The sequence below is a fragment of the Diabrotica virgifera genome, chromosome 6 (genome assembly GCF_917563875.1).
Source record: "Diabrotica virgifera virgifera chromosome 6, PGI_DIABVI_V3a".
Taxonomy (NCBI): Eukaryota; Metazoa; Arthropoda; class Insecta; order Coleoptera; family Chrysomelidae; genus Diabrotica; species Diabrotica virgifera.
Window position 1 is genome coordinate 9,710,974 of NC_065448.1, and position 26,140 is coordinate 9,737,113.

The 26,140-nt window shown below is 35.0% G+C and overlaps 1 protein-coding gene across 37 annotated transcripts in view; it reads left to right on the forward strand.

The window, feature by feature from the left end:
• The window catches only part of LOC114332075 (basement membrane-specific heparan sulfate proteoglycan core protein), a 1,202,649-nt gene that overhangs the window by 1,106,375 nt on the left and 70,134 nt on the right, over positions 1 to 26,140 (forward strand). For 36 of the 37 annotated variants that reach the window (XM_028281834.2, XM_028281940.2, XM_050653272.1 and 33 more), the window contains 17 exons: positions 3,820 to 3,834; positions 10,468 to 10,695; positions 11,210 to 11,350; positions 11,497 to 11,745; positions 11,928 to 12,331; positions 13,795 to 14,100; positions 14,151 to 14,477; positions 14,816 to 14,961; positions 15,020 to 15,242; positions 18,243 to 18,383; positions 18,514 to 18,795; positions 19,237 to 19,445; positions 19,536 to 19,764; positions 19,833 to 20,003; positions 20,062 to 20,535; positions 20,612 to 20,847; positions 21,949 to 22,154. In XM_028281834.2, coding sequence (XP_028137635.2) covers positions 3,820 to 3,834; positions 10,468 to 10,695; positions 11,210 to 11,350; positions 11,497 to 11,745; positions 11,928 to 12,331; positions 13,795 to 14,100; positions 14,151 to 14,477; positions 14,816 to 14,961; positions 15,020 to 15,242; positions 18,243 to 18,383; positions 18,514 to 18,795; positions 19,237 to 19,445; positions 19,536 to 19,764; positions 19,833 to 20,003; positions 20,062 to 20,535; positions 20,612 to 20,847; positions 21,949 to 22,154 — 3,987 coding nt within the window. The remainder of the gene's footprint in view (positions 1 to 3,819; positions 3,835 to 10,467; positions 10,696 to 11,209; positions 11,351 to 11,496; positions 11,746 to 11,927; positions 12,332 to 13,794; positions 14,101 to 14,150; positions 14,478 to 14,815; positions 14,962 to 15,019; positions 15,243 to 18,242; positions 18,384 to 18,513; positions 18,796 to 19,236; positions 19,446 to 19,535; positions 19,765 to 19,832; positions 20,004 to 20,061; positions 20,536 to 20,611; positions 20,848 to 21,948; positions 22,155 to 26,140) is intronic. The other variant, XM_050653267.1, reaches the window with a different exon arrangement.

Here is a 26,140-nt window from a genome sequence, read left to right on the forward strand (position 1 = left end):
AACAGTACAATGCTACTCAGTTACATAGTATATGTTCTGCCGTTTGTTTCTCGCTGTCACAGCAACGAGTGTCTGATTTGCCCATTTTTTTGAGATAATATCTCAGAGGGCAGTGATCAGTGAGAAGGCCACTGACCATTTTGATATATTTTTTACTCATTTCGAGAAGGCAGTTTTTTGCAGTAGGCGACACTTTTATGGCCCTTTTTGGTTGCCTTTGTCCTGGTGTGTTAGTCCAATGTATTCGTAGTTTATTGAGTTAAGAGGTCCGTATTTCCCATTTGATGTGACTTTTCGATAGTCCACAGAAGGGTTATGCACCCTGGAATGGAGTATTAGCTCCTTCTTTTGAGATGCGTCAGCTCCCTCATTTCCTGCAATTCCCTTGTGACCTGGAACCTACATCACAATTGCTTTGTTGCGTTCTGACAACTTCTTGAGTGATTGTTTATAGTCCCAAACTAGCTTTGACTCACAAGTTAATGACTACAGCCTTTAAGGCGGCTTAGCTGTCTGATGAAATAAAGACTTTTGCCGTACGAATGTCTCGGGTGAGACGTTCTTGGGTACTAATGTCTATGGCATGTATTTCTGCCTGAAAAATAGTTTTAGGTGTCCTGAGATTTAGGTAGCCTGAAATTGGGCCCAGTAACTCCCACTTCTGCTCTTTCATCTATGTTAGATCCATCCGTATACCATACAAGTGAACCTGCTTCCAGTTTCGGTTCAACTTTTTCACCCAATTGGTGGTTTTTTATGACCACTTCAAAGGGTGTTTCGAAATCGAATTTGACTGGCATGACACTGTAGCCTGTCCTTAGAATTCAATGAAATTTCTTCAAAGATTTTTAGATAGTCCACTACATCACCCGGTTTAATTATTTGCGTCTGTCGCAGCTTCAAGGCGGTGGTACTGCCTCTCTCCTTATGCAGAACTTCAAGGGAGGAAGATTCAGCATCGCCTCTAAAGCTGCAGTGGGGCATGTTGACATTGCCTCTGTGATTCCCAGGATGCTGCACTTTTTGCAGCTTGGTATAAGCTGTTATTTAGTGTGTTTTTGGCCGCTTTACGAGTGATGAGTATGGGACCATGGGCCTAATAACACTAGTTTACAACCAATTGGCGACTCGAATGCACAATGCTGTTTTTTGTTAATTATTGCTCTCTGAATATGATTATGATGGTAAAAAGTTCCTAACACGTAAGATTTTTGAGTTATAATTTTTTCAAAAAAAATGAGTTATGATTTTTAAGTTATGAGTATTTTACTAAAATTTTATTAGAACAGTGATTTGTAATAATTGGGGCGTGATCTTATGAAATTAACGTTTTTCCTAAAAATTGTGCATAATTTCGCAATACTGGGATATCTAATGTTTACGGATAACACATTAACATTTAAATAAAGAATAAAACAAAGTAGTCCTTAATCAGTAAACCTACCCATTTAAACTTATATATTTCTAAACCATTTTAACGACTGATACTCCTCCATGACAAAAGTGTCTGGGTTTTCAATGAAGAGCAAGCATAAAATTGAATATCCAGATATTACTTCAGCAATAAAACTAGTTTTTCATGGAGAAGATTTACCAGTTCCAGGACCTCAGCAAATTGGGAGAAAGATTTGGAAATGTATGGTGATAGAAGTGAACCTGATGAACTGATGATGTATCAGAAAAAAATGATTCTTATTTTCTCGAAAGCGAGAAAAAGCACCTTATTGCCTCCAACAAGCCGAATTACATGATTTAGTTCGAGATCTTCACTTGTCCAAAGGACATACTTAACCCTTATGTTCTAGATTACAATAATGAATTTTTTTTAAATGGAATTTACTAACCAGTACCTACAAGTTATAATATTTAGGAACTGTAACCAGGAGCTATCCTCGTTTTTACTATGCAGGATAAAATGTGTATTTGTGTTAATCCAAATGAAAATTGGGATATGCACAAAATTGTGTACAAAACCCTTACTAGTTTTATTGTTTCTAGTTCTGAGCTCATGTTTATATATCGAGATATTTGAAGTTAAATATGAAACGACACAGTTATTTTGATTAATTTATGATATGATTCATATGATTAAAATTTAAAAATTATTTGTACCCAGTACTTTCAAACTATTTGGCGTGTCCTTATGATACTTGTCAGAAAGTGTAGGTACTGTACACCCTACTAAATTAAGATCAATAAACGTTTCTAGCCACTACCACAGGTGTACGACAGGGGATAGTGGCTGGTTGACCCTTCCCAAATTCTACGCCACTGACGAAATTTCTATTTTAGTGTAATTTTTTGATTTTGCAATACTTTTTATGTAGATAACATACTGTCCATTCGTAATGATAAAATGATTAGTTTTCGAGATATTTGCAATTAAAAATGAAGCGACACAATACACTGATCAAAATAACCGTGTCGTTTCATTTTTAACTTCAAAGATCTCGGAAGCTATTGACTTTATCGTTACGAATGAGGAGTATATTATTTTCATAGAAAGTATTTTAGAATCCAAAATGGAACTAAAATAGCAATTTCGCCAGTGGCGTAGAATTTGGAAAGGGTCAACCATTGACTTTCCCCCGTTGTACGCCTCTGGTAATAGCCAGAAACGTTTGTTTAACATAATTTAGTAGTTTGTATAGTACCCATACTTCCTGCCAAGTATGAAAAGGATAAGTCTTAATAGTTTTAAAACGCTGAGCAAAAATAGTTTTTAAATTTTTAGATAAAATACTCTGTAACTCAGTAAGGAACCACATTTTATTTAGGTGTTTTAGGGTTAATCTTCGTATTTAGTGCTAAGGTTTCTCCAGTTACTATATGGACAATTAATAATGAAACACCCTGTATAAAAATTTTTATAATAAACAGCAATATTTTATGCATTCTATAACTCCAAATCTAGCATTTCACCTCATCAGACATTGTACGGTGGACGCCTACGCAGAAATGCGCGGCACTTTAAGAAGAAGATAACTCAAAATATATACGTGGTGGAACATTTTGGTGTTTTAATTCGCATTCAGGACGCTTTAAACTTCCCGGTACAGCCATTTTAACATCAGTCGCAAATTTTTTTTGTTTATTTGTTGACTAGTGTAATTAATCGTTTTATACGACCAGAGGGTTATTTTGCTGACAAGAAGGACAGAGTATCTATAATACTAATTAGAAGAGGGTATTAGTAATCCAACATAATTTTGGGTGAAATGGTTTGTTAAAAGGAAAAACAATGCAATGCAGAAGAATCCTCTAAAACAATTACACTTTTTATTATTACTTTTGACGGCGTTTTTATTCTTTATCTTCTTTTGTTTATTTTACATTTTTCTCTTTCAAGTTTTTCTTCTTTTTGGTTATTTTCTTTGTCTTACAATTCTTTGTTTTTATAGAAGACTTGTTTATGCTTTCATAGGTGCAATTCTAAATGTTGCTAATCGTTACATTATTTCATACAGTAGTTTGTTATAAAACTTAACATTAAACTCAGTAACTTGCTAACAAAAAGGGAAAGAATCAGTCTTGTCCAGTGGATGTGGATTTAGAATATACTAATATACAATAGTAGTGGTGATCAACTAGTCTAAACGGGAAATAAACCACAATTAACTAAAAAAATGATTTTATTAACGTTTCGACGTCCACATCGGATGTCGTTAAAATACAAAATATTAATGTAGTAGTAGTATTATAATAATAATACAATTTTTTTAATAATATCATGAAATAAATAACTTTAACCATTTATATGTGTATCCTAACATTTGTTGTACCTGTATTAATTGTGTTTTTTGTGTTTACGGGGTTCAGATGTTTATAAAACTGGTGAGTACTACCCTGGGTTCGTGTGCGGATTTGCGCTACAATCATCCCTTCACATCTATTTACCAACCATACCCATTTTTTCAAAATCTTTTGCTATTATTAATAAACTACACCTACACGAGAAACGAATCTTAGACAAATTCACAAAGAAAATCCCAAATCGTAGATCCAATCAATAAAAAATTAAAGATTAAAATAGTGAAGATGTGGAAGTTTAGTTAATACAGTGGAAGGTTTAGAAAGAGTAGATCTTCACACGAAATTGGCAAAGAACCTAACCTAAGGCCGACAATAGGACAACACAGCCTCCATATTTCAAACAATAATGGACAAAGGGTCGTAGAGCTAGCATCGGGTAACAATATGCTTGTAAAGTCTACTATGTTCCAACATAAAAACATTTATAAACAGACTTGGATCTCTAATGACATCTCCTTCTTCTTCATGTGCCATCTCCTCGAAGAAGGTTGCCATGATGGTTACCATCATGACAATTTGCACCTCTCAATTTGTTTATCCAGGAGATGCGTATTCTTCTACGACTTCTTCTACCCTCTATTCTTCATTGTATTATTAATTGCAACAAGTTATAATGCACGCCCCGGATATTAGTCCAGGAACCGAAGCATTTCACCTCGCAATTTTTACAGAATGGATCGATTTGCTTGAAAATTTAAGAATAAGTAGTGGATAGTTCAAGGATCAAAATCTATATGATGCCGAAAGGCGCTTTTACCATGGGGTCGGTTGCCACCCCATCTTAGGGGTGGAAATTTTTTATTATATTTTGACTGCGAAAGTTGATAAAAACATTCATTCTAAGCAAAAAATGTTTTATTAATTTTTTTTATTAAAATAATACTTTTCGATTTATTCGCTATCGAAAATGTTAGTTTTATATAGAAAAAATCAATATTTTTCGATATATACTCATTTACCATTCACTCAATTTTTACCGTAGAAAAAATTTTTTCAAACCAAGTTCTTGGGAATTAAATAACCAACAATTTCATATAAAAACATTTTTTCGTATATCTGATGCTAATCTTTCTATTTTGAAGAAAATGGCATTTTTTACCCAACTACAAAAAGTCGTTATTCGCTTTTAACTCTAGTTTTTTAAAAACTAATCATTCTGGGCCAGTCAAACTTTTAAAATCTATTAATAATAGATAAATAAAGAAGAATTAATAAGGCCAATGACTAAAAGCAAAGCTACCTTACATTATTATGCTTCCAATTAAATTTCTTTTTTTTTTTCGAAAAAAATATATTGATTTTTTAACCGTAGCCTTTTTAATTTTTATCTTAGAAAGTTTCTTAAAAAATAATTTTGTAGGTTTTTACAAGATCTATAAGACTGTTAATACCAAATCCTTTTAAAATACTCAGTCGCAAAAAGTGGTGACTTTGAAAAGGTTGGTAAAGGTGATTTTTGCATGTCATTACAAGTTTTAATTGTCAATAGCTCACTCAATTTTTAACGTAGAGAAAATTTTTGCAAACCATGTTCTTGGGAATTAAATAAGCTACAATTTAATATTTAAATATTTTTTTGTATCTTTGATGATAATCTTTCTATTCTGAAGAAAAGGGAATTTTTTACCAAACTTCAAAAATTCGATATCTGCTTTTGACTCCATTTTTTTTTAAAACTAATCATTCTAAACCGTTAAACTTCTAGAACCTATTAATAATACATAAGTAAAGAAGGCGAAATAAGGCCAATGACTAATTTTAATCAGGGTGGTGATTAGGGGTTTGCTTTCGATCACTTTTTCGCTAAAAAATATAGGGTCTGACATTCTTTTCATTATAAGCCACCTGGTTTTTGAGCTAAAGACTTTTTTTTATTTCTGAAGATAGATATTTTTAAATACTTCAAATTAGTTTAAACAAGTGATCCTCGAAAAATGCATAGTTTTCCCGTCTTTTGACTTTGAAACTACAATATTTAGCATTTGCCGAAGAAGACCTAACATATAATAAAGTATAGCTCGATTACTATTGGTCTTAAAGAAAATTAAAAAAAAACGGTTTTGTTGATTTTTTCAAAAGGTACATTTTTGTTAAGCAAAGTTGTTTTGATAAAGCAAAAACTTTTTGAGTTATTTGCAGAAAACTGATTAAAAACATTATTTTTTTTAATATAAAACTAACACTTTCGATAGCGAATAAATAAAAAACTATTAATTTTATCAAAAAAATATATAGAACATTTTTTGATTAGAATGAATGTTTTTACCAACTTTTGCGGTTAAAATATAATAAAAAATTTTCACCCCCGACATGGGGTGGCAACCACCCCCATGGTAAAAGCGCCTTTTGGCATCATATAGATTTTGATCCTTGGACTATCCACTACTTATTCTCAAATTTTCAAGCAAATCGATCCATTCTGTAAAAATTGAGAGGTTTTGTCCTATTTTAAGCTTCATTACTTGGACTATATTACATATCCCAGATAGATCTTGCAGTCTTCTGACATCTCCACACGGAACCAAATTGACCACGTAATGTGTTGATGCTACATGGAAGTAATATTCTGGATGTAAGATGCTCCAAAGAAATAATAGAGATACAGACCATTACCTAGTGAGAGCAAAAATCGGGTTTAGAATATCATCACAGAAACAACGAACGAATCATTGGGACAGTGGAACATCGAGAAAATACAAAATGAGGAAATTCTAGAAAATGACGTACAAGAAATGAAACAAAATCTAAATAGAGTAGAGCAGAACAATGATGTCGAAAGGTTGTGGCAACAAATGGAAAAATCAATTATTGAGACAGTAGAACCAATAGGTAATAGGAGAAAGCAGAGCGAGGACACGGAAATGGTTTGATAAAGCAGCCAAGAAAAACTACAAGAAAGACAGAACAAGCGAAATATGCTTCAACAAGAAACAACAGAAAGTAAACATCACGACGAGAAACAAGAAATCTAATTAGCGCAGTTTCACACATTTAGAATTTTGAACGTGCCGTTGCTAGAACGCACGAGAACATTTCAATGTTGGCTCAAGCAATCCCATGGTAACTTTCACATTACACGGCGACTTCACCGAACGTTCTAAACGCCGTGTAATGAGAAAGCCTACCATAGGATTCCTCGAGCCACCATTGGAATGTCATCGTGCGTTCTAGCGACCGCACGTTCAAATTCTTAGTGTGTGAAACTGGAGTTAGAGAGAAAAAAAAGGAAATACGAACAACAGCAATATGAAGAAATAGAAAGGAATAGACAGCAGTCAAATAGTCGAACATTTTACAAATCGGGGTCAAACGAAAAGAGAGGCTTCAGACCTAACTGCTTGTCTGTACTCAGGAAATATATATATATATATATATATATATATATATATATATATATATATATATATATATATATATATAATGTTCTTGAACTCCTAAGTGGAGCATAGAGCTTCAGTGAAAACGCGCCATCGGGTTCTATTTTGCGCTAGGGCCTTCACCTCATTCCAAGACTTTCCTTGACTTCTTATCTCGTCCATGATGGATCTTCTCCAAGTTTGTGCTGGGCGACCTCTTTTTCTTTTTCCTTGGGGATTCCACTCTAGGGCAGCTTTTGCTATACTGGAACTATCTTTTCGGAGAGTGTGACCTATCCACCCCCACTTTCTGAACTTTATTTCATTTTCTACCCTATTTTGTTGGGTCAGGTGTAGCAGATCTTCGTTTCTGATGGTGTTTGGCCAGAAAATACGCACAATTCTTCGTAGACATTTGTTAACAAAGACCTGCAATTTGGCTGTAAGGGATTTTGTCACTTTCCAGGTTTCACATCCATAGAGTAGAACAGATATAACATTTGACTGGAATATTCGGATCTTTGTCCTTGTAGTATATTCCCCAGACCTCCAAACAGGGTTAAGCATGCTGAATGCTTGTTGAGCTTTTCGTATTCTCATACGAATATCGTTTTCTGTACCTCCGCTTTCTGTTATGACACTTCCAAGATACGTGAAGTTTTCCACATTTTCAACATTTTCAATCTGCATGTTGTCAATATTAAATAGACTCAGGAAAAATAATAATCAACTAATAGGAGCTGCAGCAAACATGGGAAAAAATTTTCGAAAATTGAATAAACATACATCAAGAGCAAGAAAATGGAGAGGATATGAACGAATGAAACGGTAGATCTATCCATATTAGTTGCAACAATTATTCACCGACTATAAAAAATAATACTATGCAATAATATGAGTTATATGACTACTTGGAGCAAATGCAGATTGGAGACAAAAAAATATAGATCAAAATATTGTAGAAATATCACAGGATAAAGATCTATTGTTTGGGATTAATTACAAATCTATAAACATGCCAAAACTTTTTTCTTTGACATTAGTTTTATCTCTTCGTTTTACTTCCCACATTTCGCAAACATGTAAAAAAAACTAGGCTTACTTTGGTGGATGAAAAAAATGGTACAACGATAAGTACTACGACTACCCCTTACATAAAAGTAGATTTTCGTACAATTTTTAATCTAATTTCTTTGATATAAATGTAGATCCAATCAGTCCTATTTTTAAAACCACCATATTCTTATAATATATATTTAAAACACTTAACGCTAAAGTTATAATCATCTTTCTTACTAATTTAAAGGTCTATATTATAATAATTATAACATACATGGGAGCTATTTTTTCAGTTTTGACAAATGGTCATTAGATGACGCCATCGAAACGTCATCCGTAGATTCATAGAATTTCACATTAATTTTCTATTGTACTGCGTCGTATAAATTTGAAAATATGTAATGTGTGTTAGTAAACAATTCTGAAAGATGCTCTATAGAAGATTGGCTAAAGCACCAAAAAGAAGACAATTTTCGGACTTCTGGAATTATATATTTATATTTATATATTTTTTAGTTTCGTTTTTTCTAAAAATATAGCAGATATTATCTAAAGCCGATGAGGGAAATATAGCAGCTGGCATCTGCTTACTGACTACATCGTTGCAGACGAAATATCAAGAAAAAATTATTCCAGAGCACAATCAATAAAGTCCTAAAGCAATGTACCTATTATTACCAAAGCACCATTAAAAAAAAATTCTATTCTCATCGGAATAGTTTATTTTAAGTGTTATTACGTTTGCAAAGAACTTAAAACTTAGCTCCTTAACAAAAATAACCAAAAACTTGGGGTGTTATTTCAAGTTTACATTTCCATGTATATAAATAGTGCAAAACCCATCAATTCTCAAACTTTGGTTTACTCTCTCTAATATAAATCTCCCTGTAGAGCGCTAATACTTTCAAATTTGTTGTATATATGTTTATGCTTAATATTTATTTATTTACCTACTTTATGTAATATGTTTTCAAAATTAACCTTATCTACAAACGTAGGGATGGTAAAACACAAAGTGCGTGAGTAATACCATTTAATAAAATTAATACTTCGGAAGAATCGTCCAACAGCAAGATAATATTGCGAAAGATATCAACAGTGGCAAAAAATAAAAGACATCAACAGCTAACAAACTACACATAATGGACATCTTTCATAGGAGTCTATTTTTTGTTGGAATCACTTCAGGATGTACCTTGTATCAATCATTATTGCAAAATAATTATGCTAGGCCCAAAGTAGCACTTTAAATAGTCGAAATTTTTTTACATATAATGAAATACTGAAGCTGTAGGTCTGTAGTTCTGTCACTCTGTGTTTTACCCAAACAAAAATATATGTGCATGATAAGCCGGTTCTGAGTAAGTACAATGGTTGTATAGTGGAAACACGTTTTACTGAGTTATCAATACAAACACAAAATGGGGCACACAGGTTGTGCATTAGACGTTGAATAATGCTTAGAATAATAGATAAATAAATACGCTTGTTATTTGTTTTATCACCTCCATCGTCGGACTTCTATATTTTCTGGTTATCCACTTTTTCTGCATAGATTTGTTCGGGGTTTGTTACCTTCTCTTGCGTAGAAATTTATACGCTTCTCTTATATCGTTGTTTTGAACATTTTCTTCAATTCTGTGTATATTATCATTTTCGTACTTTCGGTTCTCTGTTTATCATGTTTTTTCCATGTTGCATCTTCGTAGATTGCTCTTCTTTCTCTGGTTCTTCTTTTCATACATTACTTGTGTTCTTTAATTCTTTTCTGCTTGTTGTGTCTATGATCTCTATTGCTGCATCAATTAATTTTGTTTTAATTTCTTCCCAATATTCTTCGTTACCTAAGCATAAGTTGGTACTGCCTAAGAATAAATTAGGTTTGAACGCTTGTGAGCTCGTAGTCTAACACAATATTTACCTCAATAAAGAACGAAAGTAATTTCGAAGTTACGTCGAGTGTATTTATTTTGATGCTCATTAAATCATTTCCTCCACATCTTCAAATTATTTCACAACGTCGATCGAGAAGTTCGGACACAGGGAAAACGAATTTATATTGAATTTATACATTTGATCCGGCTCGAAGGACCAAAAGTATATATTAAGAAAGAGATTGTAAATTAAGGGTTTAATTTGTGATTGAACAACCGTTGTTTCCACTTTACCCTTTGTAAATATACACAGGACCTGTCATATCTACGTACCAAAAATACTCATATATTCATCTAATATCTAGGACAAGAAGTTGTGCTCACGTGCAGAGACGAAGGACAGACCAGAGCTCAAGTTTACTGGGCCAGAGCAAACGGAGCTCCTCTACCACCCGGTACCACCGACGTCCACGGTAGACTTACAATTCCCAACGTCCAACTAGAGCATTCCGGAACTTACCTTTGTATAGCTAGAGGCTTCCCTCCTAACGCGCCCGGTACCAGAGTCTCAGTACCAGTCACCGTGGTAAGAAGTAAGTATATTTTTGGTTTTTAATTGAAGAGTAGCGATTAGTAAAGAATTAAGCGTCATAATAAAATACAGTTGTTGGCATTTGGTTTCGGATTATGGAATAGCAACACACGTTTCTTCACAACAGCCATTTTAGTATCGGAACCACTTAATTTAAAAAATGTGTTTGATGCAATTTTGTAAATTCCATATATTTTACTTGACATTTAAACAAAAAAATGAATAAGACAATTAATAGTCTTTCTCCTTGTGATGCAGCAAGATTTGGATCTAAGCTCTATCCTACGCATTCTAAATTCGGCATTTTACCTCCACTTCACACCAACTATAGAGGATCAGGTACTATTTGCCATACAAATCAAATTTTTCGTTATTTTAATATTTTGTTCTATATTTAATGCTATCCATAATTCCTATGTGGTAAGTATATTTGCCAAATTCTATTTATATCCCTTTTCTGAATATATTATGTTGTATTTAATAGTGGCGACACTAATCATATCTTTAAACTTTAGGACCAACTCGCCCACCTCTTCCACCCTCAGAATGTAATCCGGTGTATGAAGCCACTTGCTCCAACGGAGAATGTATACCAAGATCAAAACTTAGAGATGGACACTTCGACTGTTCCGATGGTTCAGATGAGGACGGTTACAGTAAGTATAGGTATTTGGTTTGGAATCGAATTGAATCGGATCGGTCGAATCGAATCATTCGAATCGGATCCAAAGAAGTACCTATTCACTTTAGTCGAAGGATTCTCCTTTTTTTATATATTTTATCCTTTTGTATATTTTTTTAGGGCCTGGTGGTTGCGAACCCAACGAATTCCAATGCGACAACAAAAAATGTATCCTTAAAACCTGGATGTGTGACTCTGACGACGATTGCTCAGACAATTCCGATGAAAAGAATTGCGCAACCAATCCTCCCGGATCGATGTGTCAATACCACCAGTTCGCTTGTCATTCGAGCAACCAGTGTATTCCAAAAAGTTACCACTGTGACATGCAAAGCGATTGCGTAGATGGAAGCGATGAAGTCGGATGTTGTAAGTAGAGTTAGATCATTCATACTCACCCCCTTCCTCCTCTCCCATACTCCTCCCCCTGTCCCTTCTCTCCCCGCCCAAAATATCAGCAAAAATTAAAATTGCCTCCATTAAAAGATCCAACCCTACATATACTGTACTTCTTGTAAAACAATAATAGTTACCCGTATTTACAATTTCAGCTAAACCTGTTATATCCAGACCACCTCCACCAATGGTATCGCTCAACGTAGGAGAAATCTTTGAAATTTCCTGTACCGCTGTCGGAATTCCCACCCCCGAAATAGTCTGGCGTCTGAACTGGGGCCATGTGCCATCCAAATGTAGAATGACTAGTAGCAAAGGTGTCGGTACCTTGATTTGCGAAAATATCCAAGTGGAGGACCAAGGAGCTTACTCCTGTGAAGCCATTAACATTAAGGGAGCCACGTTTGCCGTACCTGATACGATACTCAGTGTGAAACGCGACAATCCTTGCAGACCAGGGTACTTTAACGTACAAGCCAGAAATGAAGGAGAGTGTATCAAGTGTTTCTGTTTCGGACATACAAGCAGCTGTAGATCTGCTGATCTATTTACATTCCAAGTAAGTACAAACAAGGATAAAGATTTTTTGCAGTTCAGTCTGTTCGTTCTTCTTCATGTATCATGTCCCTTCACAACCTTGGTTACCATTATAGCCATCGTTATTTTATTTACTGCCACCCTAAATAGCATGCTTGTATCAATACAATACCAGTTTCGCAAGTTCTTCAACCTTTACTCGTCCTGGACTGCGTTTGCCTGTTATGTTCCCTTGCATAAAATTTTGTAACAAGCTATATTTGGGACTTTTCATTACATAGTAATCCAGTTTTCTCTTCTTGGTGCTTTTTATAATCTCAGTAGTCTTGCTGGGACGTTGGGACGTTCTAGTAGTGTGGAGCTTCGAAACTTCTCCACCCAAGCTTTTAAAATTCTTCTATAGTACCACATTTCGAAAGTCTCAATTGGATTTTAGATCTTTATTGCTCGCAGTCCAAGACTCGACACCATAAAGTAAGCGAGGGCATTTAGCAGCGAAGTAGGCGGATAAACGTTTCCGCAATGGCAATTTTAGGTCTCTGTTGCATAATAATTTGAACATCTTTCTAAAAGTGGCTCTAGCCTTCCCAATTCTGGATATAGTTTTCCGTGACTCTCTGCTTTATAATTTAACTGATATTCAAGGAAACAATTTGATCAACTTCTCTCAAATTTGGTACCATTAGGTAGATGTCCGCTGGTATAAATGGTATTGCAAAACGAAGTTATAGCATCTAAACCATTCTTCTTCATGTCTCATCTCCTCTAAGAAGGTTGGCAACCATCACGGCAATTCGCACTTTCGATACCACTGCTCTAAAGAGATCAGCAGAAGTGCAATTAAACCAAGCTCTCAAATTGTTTAACCAGGAGATGCGTCTTCTTCCGCGACTCCTACCCTGTATTCTTCTTTGTATTATATCTAAACCATTGCTATCATTTATAAGCTTATATATTTCACATGGAATTTTATCAGGACCTGTCGCTTTGCCATTTTTTGATGATTGTTTGGCTTGTATTACCTCAAAGGGTATTATAGGTCTGGATCCCGCGTATGAAAAAAAAGTTGATTAATAGCAAGCTGAAAATTTGTTAATAGCTTAAGGGTGTCTAGTCGGATAAACTTTGATATATGAGAACACTGGAACAGGGGCAGTTTTAATTGTGGAACAGGTTAAAAATTTGGAACGGTCACACCACGAAAACGGCACACTTATTTTGTCCGACAGAACAGACTTAAACTCTCCGAACAGAGATTAAAAATAAATGTACCGTTTTCGTGTTGTGACCGTTCCAAATTTTTAACCTGTTCTACAATTAAAACTGCCCCTGTTCCAGTGTTCCCATATATCAAAGTTTATCCGACTAGACATCCTTAAGCTATTAACAAATTTTCAGCTTGCTATTAATCAACTTTGTTTTCATACGCGGGATCCAGACCTATTATTAGGTTCTATTAATCTTTACTTTATTACATTATTACAGTTCCAACCTCCATTTGATTCATTCAAGATGTTAGGAGCTCGCATAGATCCATCAGGATCTGTCGATTTTAGAGATGAACCAATCTATACAGGAGCTGAACCCTCTCTAACGCCATTAGGTCCACAAGGTGTCCTAGCAACCGTTCCTTCAGATTCTAGATTAAGTCAACTGAACGTGATTCCATATTTCACTCTACCCGAAAACTACAACGGCAATCAACTGAAGAGTTACGGAGGTTATCTCAATTACTGGATCAGACACTCCAACAGAGGAACTCCACTACAAGGGGCTAACATCATCATAACCGTAAGTAAATACTTGTTTCAACTATATAGATACTAACAGGAAACTTCTAGGGAAACGGATATACCCTGCTGCACACCTCTTCTCACGCACCGGCACCAAACACCGACGAGAACATCAGAGTACGATTCTTCGAAGGCGAATGGGTTGAGAGATCACCAGGTTCACGCGAAAAGGTCGCTACCAGAGAAGAAATCATGATGGTGCTCGAAAACGTCGACAAAATCTTGATCAAACTTCAGTACAACGAAGGTACGCTAAACACAAGCATCACTAACGTTGAGATGGACTCTGCTGGTATATCTAATGTCGGACTTGGACCTGCTAGTTACGTTGAAGAATGTACCTGTCCTGTTGGGTACTCTGGAACATCTTGTGAGGTAAGAAATTCGTTTTTTTACTTAGAATGTTGATTTATTTAATCCTGTAAACCTCAAAGAATTTAGTTTTTTGAAAGTTGACACTTGACATATTTTTTGACACATCTGAATTTGTTGACTGTTGACAAGTTTGGCACTTGACGTACATGCCAAATATTTTGTAATACCTTTAGTTCTTTATTTTGATTTGATAGTATAAATTAGTAAATATATTTATGTAATTGACAATTAAACTACACATTTGTTGACTGTTGGAATTTGACACTTAACGTACGTATTTATTGTTCTGTGGTACTTTGAAGTCGTTATTTTTTACTACGTTTAAATTTGTATTATAGAAATGCGCGCCTGGATTCTCACGTCAAAGAAACGGACCATGGTTGGGATTGTGTACCAAAGAACAAGTCGAATGTCCTCCGGGCATGTACAACGACGGAAGACAATGTCAAGTTTGCCCATGTCCACATACTACACCTGAAAATCAGTAAGTATCTCATTTATGCGTGCAATTTGTATCGTATTCATTATATAAATATTTCCAGATTTGGCAGAACCTGTCAACTAGGTGCCGATGGTGATGTCGTCTGTAACTGTCCTCCAGGTTACGTAGGCAACCGTTGTCAGTCTTGCGCCCCGGGTTACGAAGGCAATCCTCTAGTTTCCGGCGATTCTTGCAAGCCTGTAAGACCACCACCACGACCATACTGTGACCCCGCTGGATCAATCGACACTAGACCCGATCAGTTTGGACGTTGTAGATGCAAGGTATTGTAATGTTTGTTATTTTTTAGCTCAAGTACATATAAGCACTTTTAAACTAGATTTATTGCAATAGAAACATGCAGCAATGATCGCGATCGAGATGAAATACATGAGACGAATAGCTGGAGTTACGAAGTTTCGAAGGTTTAGAAATGTAGATATATAAGTAGAGAGCTGAAGCAAGAACGGATAATGAGGAAAATTGGAAACAAACAATGAACTGGTTTGGCCACATAGAGCGAATAGAGTAAAGGAGACTAAAAAGAAGGTACGTGAAGCCAAAATGGGAAACAAAAGAAAAAGGGGAAACCAGGAGAAGACATGGATGGACCAAATCCATGGTATATGTGAAAAGAGAGACATGAATATAAGGGTTATGAAGAACCTCGTCACCAAGAGAACTGCGTGGAAGAAATGGATAAGAAGCGGAACTCTACATTCGACGCTCTGAAGGGCACTAAGTATTATGAGAAAGAATAAGAAGAAACTAGATTTGGTTTAAATCTTATCCAAAGTAAAACTAAGCTGATACGAAAACTATCAAAGTGAAGAGTAGTGTGATGTTTTTTATTACACTGTATGCATCTTCAGGATGAAATGCATTCGACAGTCATAAGAGCATTAGACAAGCAGATTTTACATTATTTATTCTGATTAGAAAAATCAAAACAATAGGCACTTATTTCTGACAGAACTGGTCAGAAATGTAAAGATTTGCTCACTTATCTTTTATATGACTCCAATGAAGTAAATTTATGAAAAGTATACCACTTCAAAATTCGAAAGCTCTAAACTTTTTCTACATCCAATTTGTCTATCGTTTTATATCTTTTCTGTCTACATTTTTTCTTTTATCTATTTTAAAGTGTTTAATATTGAAACGAGGACAATCAAATAGTGATCAACTTACAACTTCTAACTTTAGTTGTTTATTGTAACATTTATTTATTTTTTCACGCTATGCTTTTGGAATCCTTACGGTAAATATCTAATTGTGAAAGTATGTTTGGATAAATTTGAAAAATTTACAGTTTTGAAATGAAAAATGAGAGTTTTTTATTTAAAAATATTAAGTATTCAGAACACTGTATACTATTTGTCGGTAACATTATCTATTATTTAGCTTACTCCTCTTCTGCTTTAACTCGTATTCTTGCTATTTATTATACACTTTGCCTTACTCATGTTTGATGGATTCGACCGTTACTTGATTGAAATTCATTTTATCTAACAATAAAACACTGAAGACTTCTTCTTCTTATGGTGCCTATCCAGTACGGATGTTGGACACTAACATGGCTATTCTGACTTTGTTGACTGCTGCCCTGAAAAGTCCGATAGTGGTTAAGTTAAACCATTTTCGCAGGTTATGCAGCCAGGATATCCTTCTTCGTCCTAGACCTCTTTTCCCATGCACTTTACCTTGAAGTATGGTCCGAAGTAGGTCATATCGTTGTTCATTGCGCATTATATGGCCCAGGTATTCCAGTTTGCGACGTTTTATGGTTACGACTAGTTCGCGCTCTTTATCCATTCTATGTAGAACTTCTTCGTTGGTAACTCTGTCTATCCAGGAAATCCTCAAAATGCGTCAATAGCACCACATCTCAAATGCTTCGAGTCTCTTCAGTTATGCTTCAGTTAAGGTCCATGACTCCACGCCATATAAAAGAACGGAGAATACGTAGCATTTTAGTAAACGAACCTTTATTTCCAATTTTATATCGTGGCTGTTAAAGATTTTCTTCATTTTGACGAAAGCTGATCTTGCCTTCTCGATCCTTATCTTAATTTCCGTCGATTGGTCCCACTGTGCATTTAAGTTTGTACCCAAATAACAAAAGTTGGTGATTTGTGTTATAGGTTGTTGGTTAACTAGTAATTGACCAGGTGGTATCCTATTTTTGCTTATAACCATGTATTTGGTTTTTTGATGTTAAAATCAAGCCCAAACCTGCTACTTACTTCTGCCACCCTGGAGACAAGTGTCTGCAGACCTTCAAGACTGTCTGCAAAAATGACAGTATTATCAGCGTATATTATGTTGTTCAATAAGTATTCCCTCATCTATGTCTGTTAGCGCTAGGTTCATAATGTGCTCTGAATATGTATTGAACAATAATGGGGACAATATACATCCCTGTCGCACACCTATTTTTATCTTTATGTCGTCTGTAAACTGATCCCCTACTCTAACAGCTGCAGTTTGTTCGTAATAGATATTGTTTATTATACGGCGATCTCTGCTGTCTAGACCAATTGAATTTAAAATTTTCATCAGTTCGTCATGTTTTATTCTATCACCGAAGACTTACTTTCAATAAAATATTTGTGGAAATGTTAAAAAAAAGTCTTGTATTATTGTTATTCATATTTTCTCTTCTCTTCTTGTTCTTCCTCTTTTTGTTTCATATTCCTTATCCATTATTATTACTTATTTTCAGTCAAAATTGTGGTTTTAAACAACATTTTTGAAATTTTTAATCTGTGATCACCGATACATTCAGTTCTTCCTTTTACTCGTGCTCCTTTAATTTTGATAGTACTACTTTTGTTGACAATATTATGTACTCGATAATGAATGTCATGTTTCTCGTTGTTTGTCTATACGTATATTTATGTATGCCCTTTTGTCTGAAGAAGCCGAATTGTCATGTTATAATTTTCAGGTCGTTCAAATCATACAGCTCAATTAGTATTTTCTTCATTATTTGTCACGCTCCATACGAACCATTGTGCTATCATTTTGCTATTTCCCTGTTCTTCAATTTAGGTTCCCCGCTAGTATTATTTTTTTTTGTTGAACTCACTTTTTTAATCTCTTGTAAGATATTTATGAGCAAGTTATTTTTGTGCACCGGACTATTATCAGTGGAGCCGTATGCTCTCAATACCACTATTTGCCTGCTATAATATTTTCATGATGAATACTAAAATGTATAGCTTAATAAATAATATATATTGAACGTTTTTTTAATGATTATGTACATATTTTCTTCGCAGAATTTGGTAACTGGTCCTACCTGTAATCAATGTAAGGCCAACTCTTTCCACCTGAGCACCCAGAATCAATTTGGATGTGTATCCTGCTTCTGTATGGGAGTATCTTCGCAATGTTCAAGCTCCAATTGGTACAGAGAACAGGTAAGTCTAAAATAATTAAAAAAAAAATATTGATAGCTTAAAATTTTTACTTAATAAAAACCTACAAACGTTGATAAAAACAAAAAGATAATTTAGTTAAGAAAGTACATAAACAATATACTTTTTATAGGTATCCAGCATCTTCGTATCTTCACAACAGAACTTCCTGATTGTCGGCAACTCTGACAGAGAAACCCCGATCACACAAGGCATAAGATTAGATTCTCAAAGCCGTCAAATCTCGTACAGTGGATTCAGGTCTTCCGACGTCTACTACTGGTCACTTCCGTCCCGGTACTTGGGCAACAAATTAACATCTTATGGTGGTTACTTGAGGTACTCTCTGCGTCACACACCAATACCTGGTGGCCAGAGTTCTAGAAACAATGCAGCCGATGTCGAACTCGTCAGTGTAAGTATTTTCAAGAAATTTAGTATATTTCATGATCTATATTAACACATTCGTGGACACGTCTTCATATGCAGACAGCAATTTCCATTTGTAAGTGTCTGCATATGAAGACGAGACACAAACTGACGAAAAATAAGTAGACGTGGGGAATCTACAATTTGCATTCCACAACACGTCAATTTATCTAAGCAAAACTCTAAAGAATTTGATTCCCAGTACTCAATTTGTGAGTAAACGGAGGTAAAAAAAGACGGTTTCAGATTTAGTTTCGATACAGAGACCACTACCATTCGCTTATGCACATTTCATCCTCTTAGGCTCCTCAGAGCAAATCGTGGTGTGTTCTCTTAAAAACCAAATGTTTCTGTCATGTTAGAAATATAAATTACAACTTTACTTTTAATGTTAACGCGCTATTAATTTATTGTTTGTCTCTTCTAGAAAAACAAAATCAATCTTTTGTACTACAACCGCAATCAAACCCAACAAAATCCAAACGCGCCACAAACTTTCGCAGTACCCGTATTGGAACAGTACTGGCAGCGTATTGATGGACAGTTGGCCGATAGAGAACATCTTCTTATGGTCCTGGCTGATCTCGAAGCTATCTACGTCAAGGCTACTTACTTCACAAACACTCAGGAATCCTCGTAAGTATCAAAATTCCATTACCTTAATTACATTATCGTATTGATTTCCGGTACTGTAGAAAATGTGCTGTGATTGATATTTTCTTTCAGTCTTATTTCTGTCTCTTTGGACATCGCCAACGAACGCAACACAGGTTCTCTCCAAAGAGCTGTAGAAGTTGAACAATGCCATTGTCCACTTGGTTATACTGGTTTGTCTTGCGAGAATTGTGATGTTGGTTACACAAGAACACCAAACGGTCTGTACCTGGGACTCTGCGAAATTTGCGACTGCAATGGATATTCAAACGAATGTGATCCTGATACCGGACTTTGCTTGGTAAGGATAGCTATATATAAAACTTGTTTCATCCCGATTTAATATGTTTTTATGCTCTGTTTATTTAGAATTGCAAAGACGGCACTACTGGAGACTACTGCGATGAATGTCTGCCTGGATATAATGGAGATCCATCTAACGGAGTGCCTTGCACCTACAGAGGAACCCCACCACCATGCAATTGCGACCCTAGAGGTTCACTCTCCTCCGATTGTAGAGATGGCAGATGTGCTTGCAAGGTAAGATACATCTGGAAACATTGTGGGGCTTGCTTATTTCTTTTTAATACCATTTTAGGTGAATGTTGAAGGTAACAACTGTGACCGTTGTCGCAGCGGATCCTTCGGTCTTAACTCCAGCTCAATCGACGGTTGTGAATTCTGTTTCTGCTCTGGTATCGTGTCAGAATGTAGTGAGAGCAACCTATACATCGAACAAATTCCTTATCAGATCACTCAGGCTGCCCATGGATTCACCATAACAGATATCTTGCTCCGCACCAGAATTAGTGATAACTTCGACATCGACGAATTGATGAACGAAATCAGCCACGGGTTCCTACCAAGCAACAGAGAAACCCTTTATTGGTCTCTACCAAGCACTTTCACTGGAAATCAAGTTAAATCCTATGGAGGAAATTTGGAGTATTCTCAGCGTTTCACCCAAAGGCCACAAGCCAGATATGTTCCAGATAAAGACGTTATTATCATTGGTAACGGAATTACGATCTTCTGGACCAATCCTGCAGAACAAAGAGAACAAATCGTCAACGTAAGTACAATAACCTTCAATTATTGGTCTATTAGTTTTTATGTTAATCGACTGTTTCGCTAAAATCTGTTTACAGCCCGTTTCAGTTAAAATCCATCCGTCAGCCAACTGGTTCCGATGGGATCAGAACCAAGGACCTAAACCTGCTTCCAGAGAAGATATTCTTACCACTTTAGCTAAAATCGACGCCATTTTAATAAGAGCTACGCAGTCCAGCGATACCAGCAATGCATACTTGAGCGACATTACTCTTGACACTGCTGTTGAACAGATCACTGGAAATTCCAGGGCTACCAGCGTAGAAGTCTGTAGGTGAGTACTGTTTAAGTCATATTTTTGTTTACATAATATCTTCTTCTTCTTCTTCTTCTTCTTCTTCTTCTTCTTCTTCTTCTTTTACTTCTTGGAGATCTTTCGATCTGTTTAATTCTGAAGCTGCCTCTGGTTAGTTTCCTGGGAGGTAGATTGCCAACTATCCCTCCATCTTTTAGGTGGTCATCCGGGGGGTCTTGAACCGGGCGGGTTGTTTTCTAGCGCAATTTTTTGGAGTCTATTCTCATCCATTCGTCTCATCCTCTTGCGCTGCCTTCCCCATCTTACAATATGTTGAATTTTGCATTGCTCTCTAATGTCTGTATTTCTTACTCTGTCTCTTCTTTTTTCCCCACCATTGTTCTTAGGGTTTTCACTTCGGCAACTCTTAGTATCTGTTTCGTTTTGTTGGTGTCTTCGCGCACTTCTATGCCATATGTCATGATCGGTCGTATGCAAGTCTTGTAGATTCTAATTTTACTATCTGTGAGCATATACGGATTTGACCAGACTATCTCCCGCAGACATCCTGACAATGCTTGTAAGTGCTTGATATATCTATGCCCAGATATCTGAATTGCATCACCTGTTCTATGGGGTTGTTCTCAACCACTAACTTACATCTGAGCGGATCTTTTTCTATTGTCATACATTTAGTATTGTTGGTAGAAATGTTCATATTTAGTTGGCGGCTTACTTGAAAGAACTGAAAGAGCTGTCTCTGAAGATCATCTTCTGATTCAGCAATAATTCCTGCATCATCTGCGTAACACACCATACCAATTCTTTTGTTGCCCATTCTATATCCGAGAATAAGAGATGTTACTTTGTTTATAATTTTCCCCGTGAGTAGGTTAAAGAAGAAGGGGCTTAAACTGCATAATATCAAATTTAGTTATTAACGTAGGAGAAGACAAGTAGAGCTGCTCAGCCACCTAACAGGCCTGAACTAAATCGCATTGAGATTTATGTTAATAACAATGTTTTGAATCCTTGCACGTGCCATTCTAATGGTGGATGCAGTACCTACAGAAAAATACTCTTGATAACAAATGATTCATTAGTCTTTCCCACTTATATACTTACAATCTTTATTTATAGATGTCCTCAAGGATACGAAGGCTCCTCTTGTGAATCTTGCGATGCCGGATACTACAAAGACCTCTACTACGATCAATCCAGGCCGTTGGGATCTTGTTCAAAGTGCCCATGTAACGAAAACGAAGAAAGTTGCGAACTAGGTCCAGATCATAGAGTAGTTTGCCACTGCAAACCCGAATTTACTGGTAGAAACTGCGAATTTGAAGGTAAGTGAGAAAATTAGATAAAACATAGTTTTTTTGTATATATTATAATAGTATAGGTTATACTAGAACCAAGATAGGAAGTGATACCAATGTTTAAAATCGAGACAAAAAATTCCTGCCACAAAACTCTAAGTAATATACCCTAGCGACCAAAATTAAATTGCAAAATTTAAATTAGCATATACTAAACAACCTCTTTCTACAAAAGTAGAAGAAAAATAGATAAAAATCATGATGAATAGATTCAGAGCTACTTTTTGTTCATCTAATGGCTCTCAATTATCTAAGATAAATAGATACAGGGTCTGTCGGAACACTGCCTATCAGTTCAATCTATCGTCACAAATCTGCGCAGAATGGACTACATATCTAGAAATAGCTCTAAAATAGCTTGAAACAGATTATAACATGTCTGAACCACTCTGTAAGAAGACCTGGAGAAGATGGAAGTGATACCATGGGAAATAGTAGCACAGAATCTGAACCAATGGAAGACAATAGTAAACGGGGCAAAGACTCACGAAGAGTTATAAAAGCCAAAGATGATGATTAACCACTCTGTACCAGATCGTATGGATTTTAGGTGGTTCTAAAGCTGTTTTAAACTTGTTATAGGCTACTCCAGATCTGTTTGAGGCTCTTCTAGACTTGTTTCTATAAACACGATTACACGCAGATTTCTGAAGTGAACACGTGGTCTTTACTCGATGTTCTCTTTCTTTTGGTTCTCCTCGATAGTCCATTCTTTCACGGTTTTTGCTCTAAATTTTAAAGAACCGCTTGGATTGACATATACGCATAGCTTACATGTCAAAGAAAAAAAAGTGATATTGTGCCGATGTGTGCTTTTGCCCTGGGGGTGACTTTCACCCCCTCTTGGGTGTGAAGAAATATATGTTCAAAATAAGTCCGGAAATGGATAAACTGACTAATTTTAAGTAACTTTTGTTCTATAGAGCTTTTTCGCCAAGTCAAAACTTTTCCAGTTATTTGCGAGTGAATATGTTCATTTTTCAACAAAATAACTACATTTTTAGACGGTTTTTCGCAAATAACTCAAAAAGTAAGTATTTTGTCGAAAAAAACGTTCTTAGCAAAAATATAGCCTGTAAAAAAGTAAAAAAAAGGTGTACGCGTTAGGTCTCTGGACCTCGTAGAACCAGAGTTATAGCCAATGAAGAATAGATTCATATTCAACAAATTTCAAATAGAATATTTCGAAGTGAAATATCCAAAAAATTAAGCACTTTTTGGAGAAAACCCATTTTAACTTTTTTAAAAAAGTGTTTAAAAGCTTTATTTCTGTTTTTATAAAAAGTTTCTAGCATTAAATTTAAGCAAGTTACGCTCAAAATAAAGTTGGTCCCTTTTGTTTTGGCAAAGAAAAATCGGGAAGTCCGCCCTCTAATTAGCAACTTAAATGAAATTAATCGTTACTGCTCCACAAATTATTTTTCTTATGTTGTGTTTATATGATCTGTAAGTTTCATCTATTCAAAGTGCTTATTTTTGAAAAAATTTGATTTTAAAGTAAAATTTTTAAAAAATTTTATTTTGAAAAATATGCTTTTTTTCAAAATAACTTAAAAATTGTTAGAGATACCAAAAATCTCGAAAAACAAAAAAAGTCAGCATTGCTTTTCTGAATATCATGTATTTTTTTGTTTTTCTGTAAAACAAAAATTGATTAAGATTTGGTGTTTCTAAATTTGCATGCATTCGTGATCAGTGACTCGTTCAACCCCTTTTAACTACAGTCCTTTCAAAAATAAGGACTTTGAACCGATGAAACTTACAGATCATACTTATATACAATACATACACGAGTCAAGAAACTTGTGAAGTCTTAACGATTAAGTTCATTTGAGATACTAATTAGGGGGTGATTTTCCCGATTTTTTAACCAAAAAAAAGGGACTAACTTTATTTTGAGCGTAACTTGTTTACTTTTGATGCTAGAAATTTTTTTTATAAAACAAAAATGAAGCTTTCTTTAAACACTTTAAATAAGTTGTAATGAGTTTTCCCCGAAATGTGCTTCATTTTTGGTTATTTCACGTTAAAGTATTCCATTTGGAATTTGAAGAATATGAACCTATTCATTAGCTAAAACTCTGCTTCTACTAGGTATAGAGACGTGATATACACACTATTTTTTTTTTAATTTTTTACAGGCTATATTTTTTGCCAATAATGTTTTTTCGACAAAATACTTATTATTTGAGTTATTTGCGAAAAACCGTCTAAAAGCGTGGTTATTTTGTTGAAAAAATGAACATATTCACTAGCAAATAACTCGAAAAGTATTGACTTAGTGAAAAAACTCTATAGAACAAAAGTTACTTAAAATTAGTTAGTTTATCCATTTCCGGACTTACTTTGGACGAATATTGTTTCACCGCCAAGAGGGGGTGAAAACCACCCCCGGGACAAAAGCACATATCGGCACAATATCACTTTTTTTCTTTGACTTGTTAGCTATGTGTATTATGCCAAATTTCATGTCAATCCAAGCGGTTCTTTAAAATTTAGAGGTTTTGCAATATTTTATTGTTAAAGAACGTACTACGACACAGATTCTTTAAATTAAATCTGCAAAACTTTTAATGATTGTGATATTCCATTACCTCTTATATACGAGGGTAAAACGAAAAGTTATTGGACTAATGGAAACAAGCATGTAAAACATGTTATTGTTTTGTGGTTTTTCTTAATTTTTAACTATTGGTTGATCTTCTGTTACATTGAATGGCAGGTAAGACGAGTTTTTCGAAGTAACATCTATAAGCACTATTTTAATTGACTGCAGTACAATATTATTTGCATGTAGCACGTTTTCTGATATTAGATGAATAGTGTACATAGTTTTACTTTTATATAACTTCTAGAAAGATCTAAGATTTGCTCAAAGTGCAGAATATTGATGAAGTTTGACAGATACTAGTAATGATATTAGTTTTACAACGTAGATCATTCATTTCTCAGAAATTAAGATTAAATTGGTCTTGATTTAAATTAAAATTGACATAAAAGAAGTAAAAAACACTGTTAGGACTTCTGTAGTCGCAACAATAGATCGAAGACAAGGATTTTGTTAATTTACATAAAAACAAATGTGACATTTTCAGAAGAATTTATATCTATGTGAGGTCGACTTATCTAGTTATATTTCTCCCCGTTGCTATCTTACTTTCTATCAATACTAATGCCTATCAAAGATATGACTAACGATCTCTTACCATTTTTCTTTAGACTGTCTTCCATACTTCGTTCAGGAGTAAAAGAGAAACATCTTTAATTAGTAGTCGGCAATCAGTCCAGTGCCACTGATTTTAATTTTTAACGTGACAGACAGAAAATAATAAATACTTAAAAATATTTTTAATATTGTGCTTTTTTGCTTAGATTAACATACTCTTTTTATAAAATCTATAATGCTTTATCAAACATAACAGCTATCTTCAATGGCTCTAAATTTTCTGCACTTTCGCATCAAAATATTTTAATACTAAGGCCAAGGTCTTTTCTACTCTAGTACTAAAATACTGCAGGTAGGTAGGACTACAAGATTGTTCTAATAAAAAATCATAAACAAAAACAGACTTGGATTTATATCTAATCTTATGTTCAAACTTCTATCACAAACAACCATCTTCACGGCAGAACTTTATACCATATACCAAGCTTTGCAATATTTAAATGCCTCTAACATTCCGCGAGTTCTTATTCTTACCGATTCTCATAGCTCTCTCAGCCAAAATGCCAACGGAACTAATGTTGAACGAGTAGACCATTAGACCTATCTTGTAACAACGATCAACTCCACAAATGATTACTTCCAGGAAATCAAAATCAGAATAGAAAAGGCGAGAGCAGATTTTAACAAAATGAGAAGAGTGCTCAGCACAAGAGATTTGAAATTGGAGCTAAGAGTTAGGTTGATTATGGGCTTTTTCTCGACTTTGTTTTATGCAATGGAAGCTTGG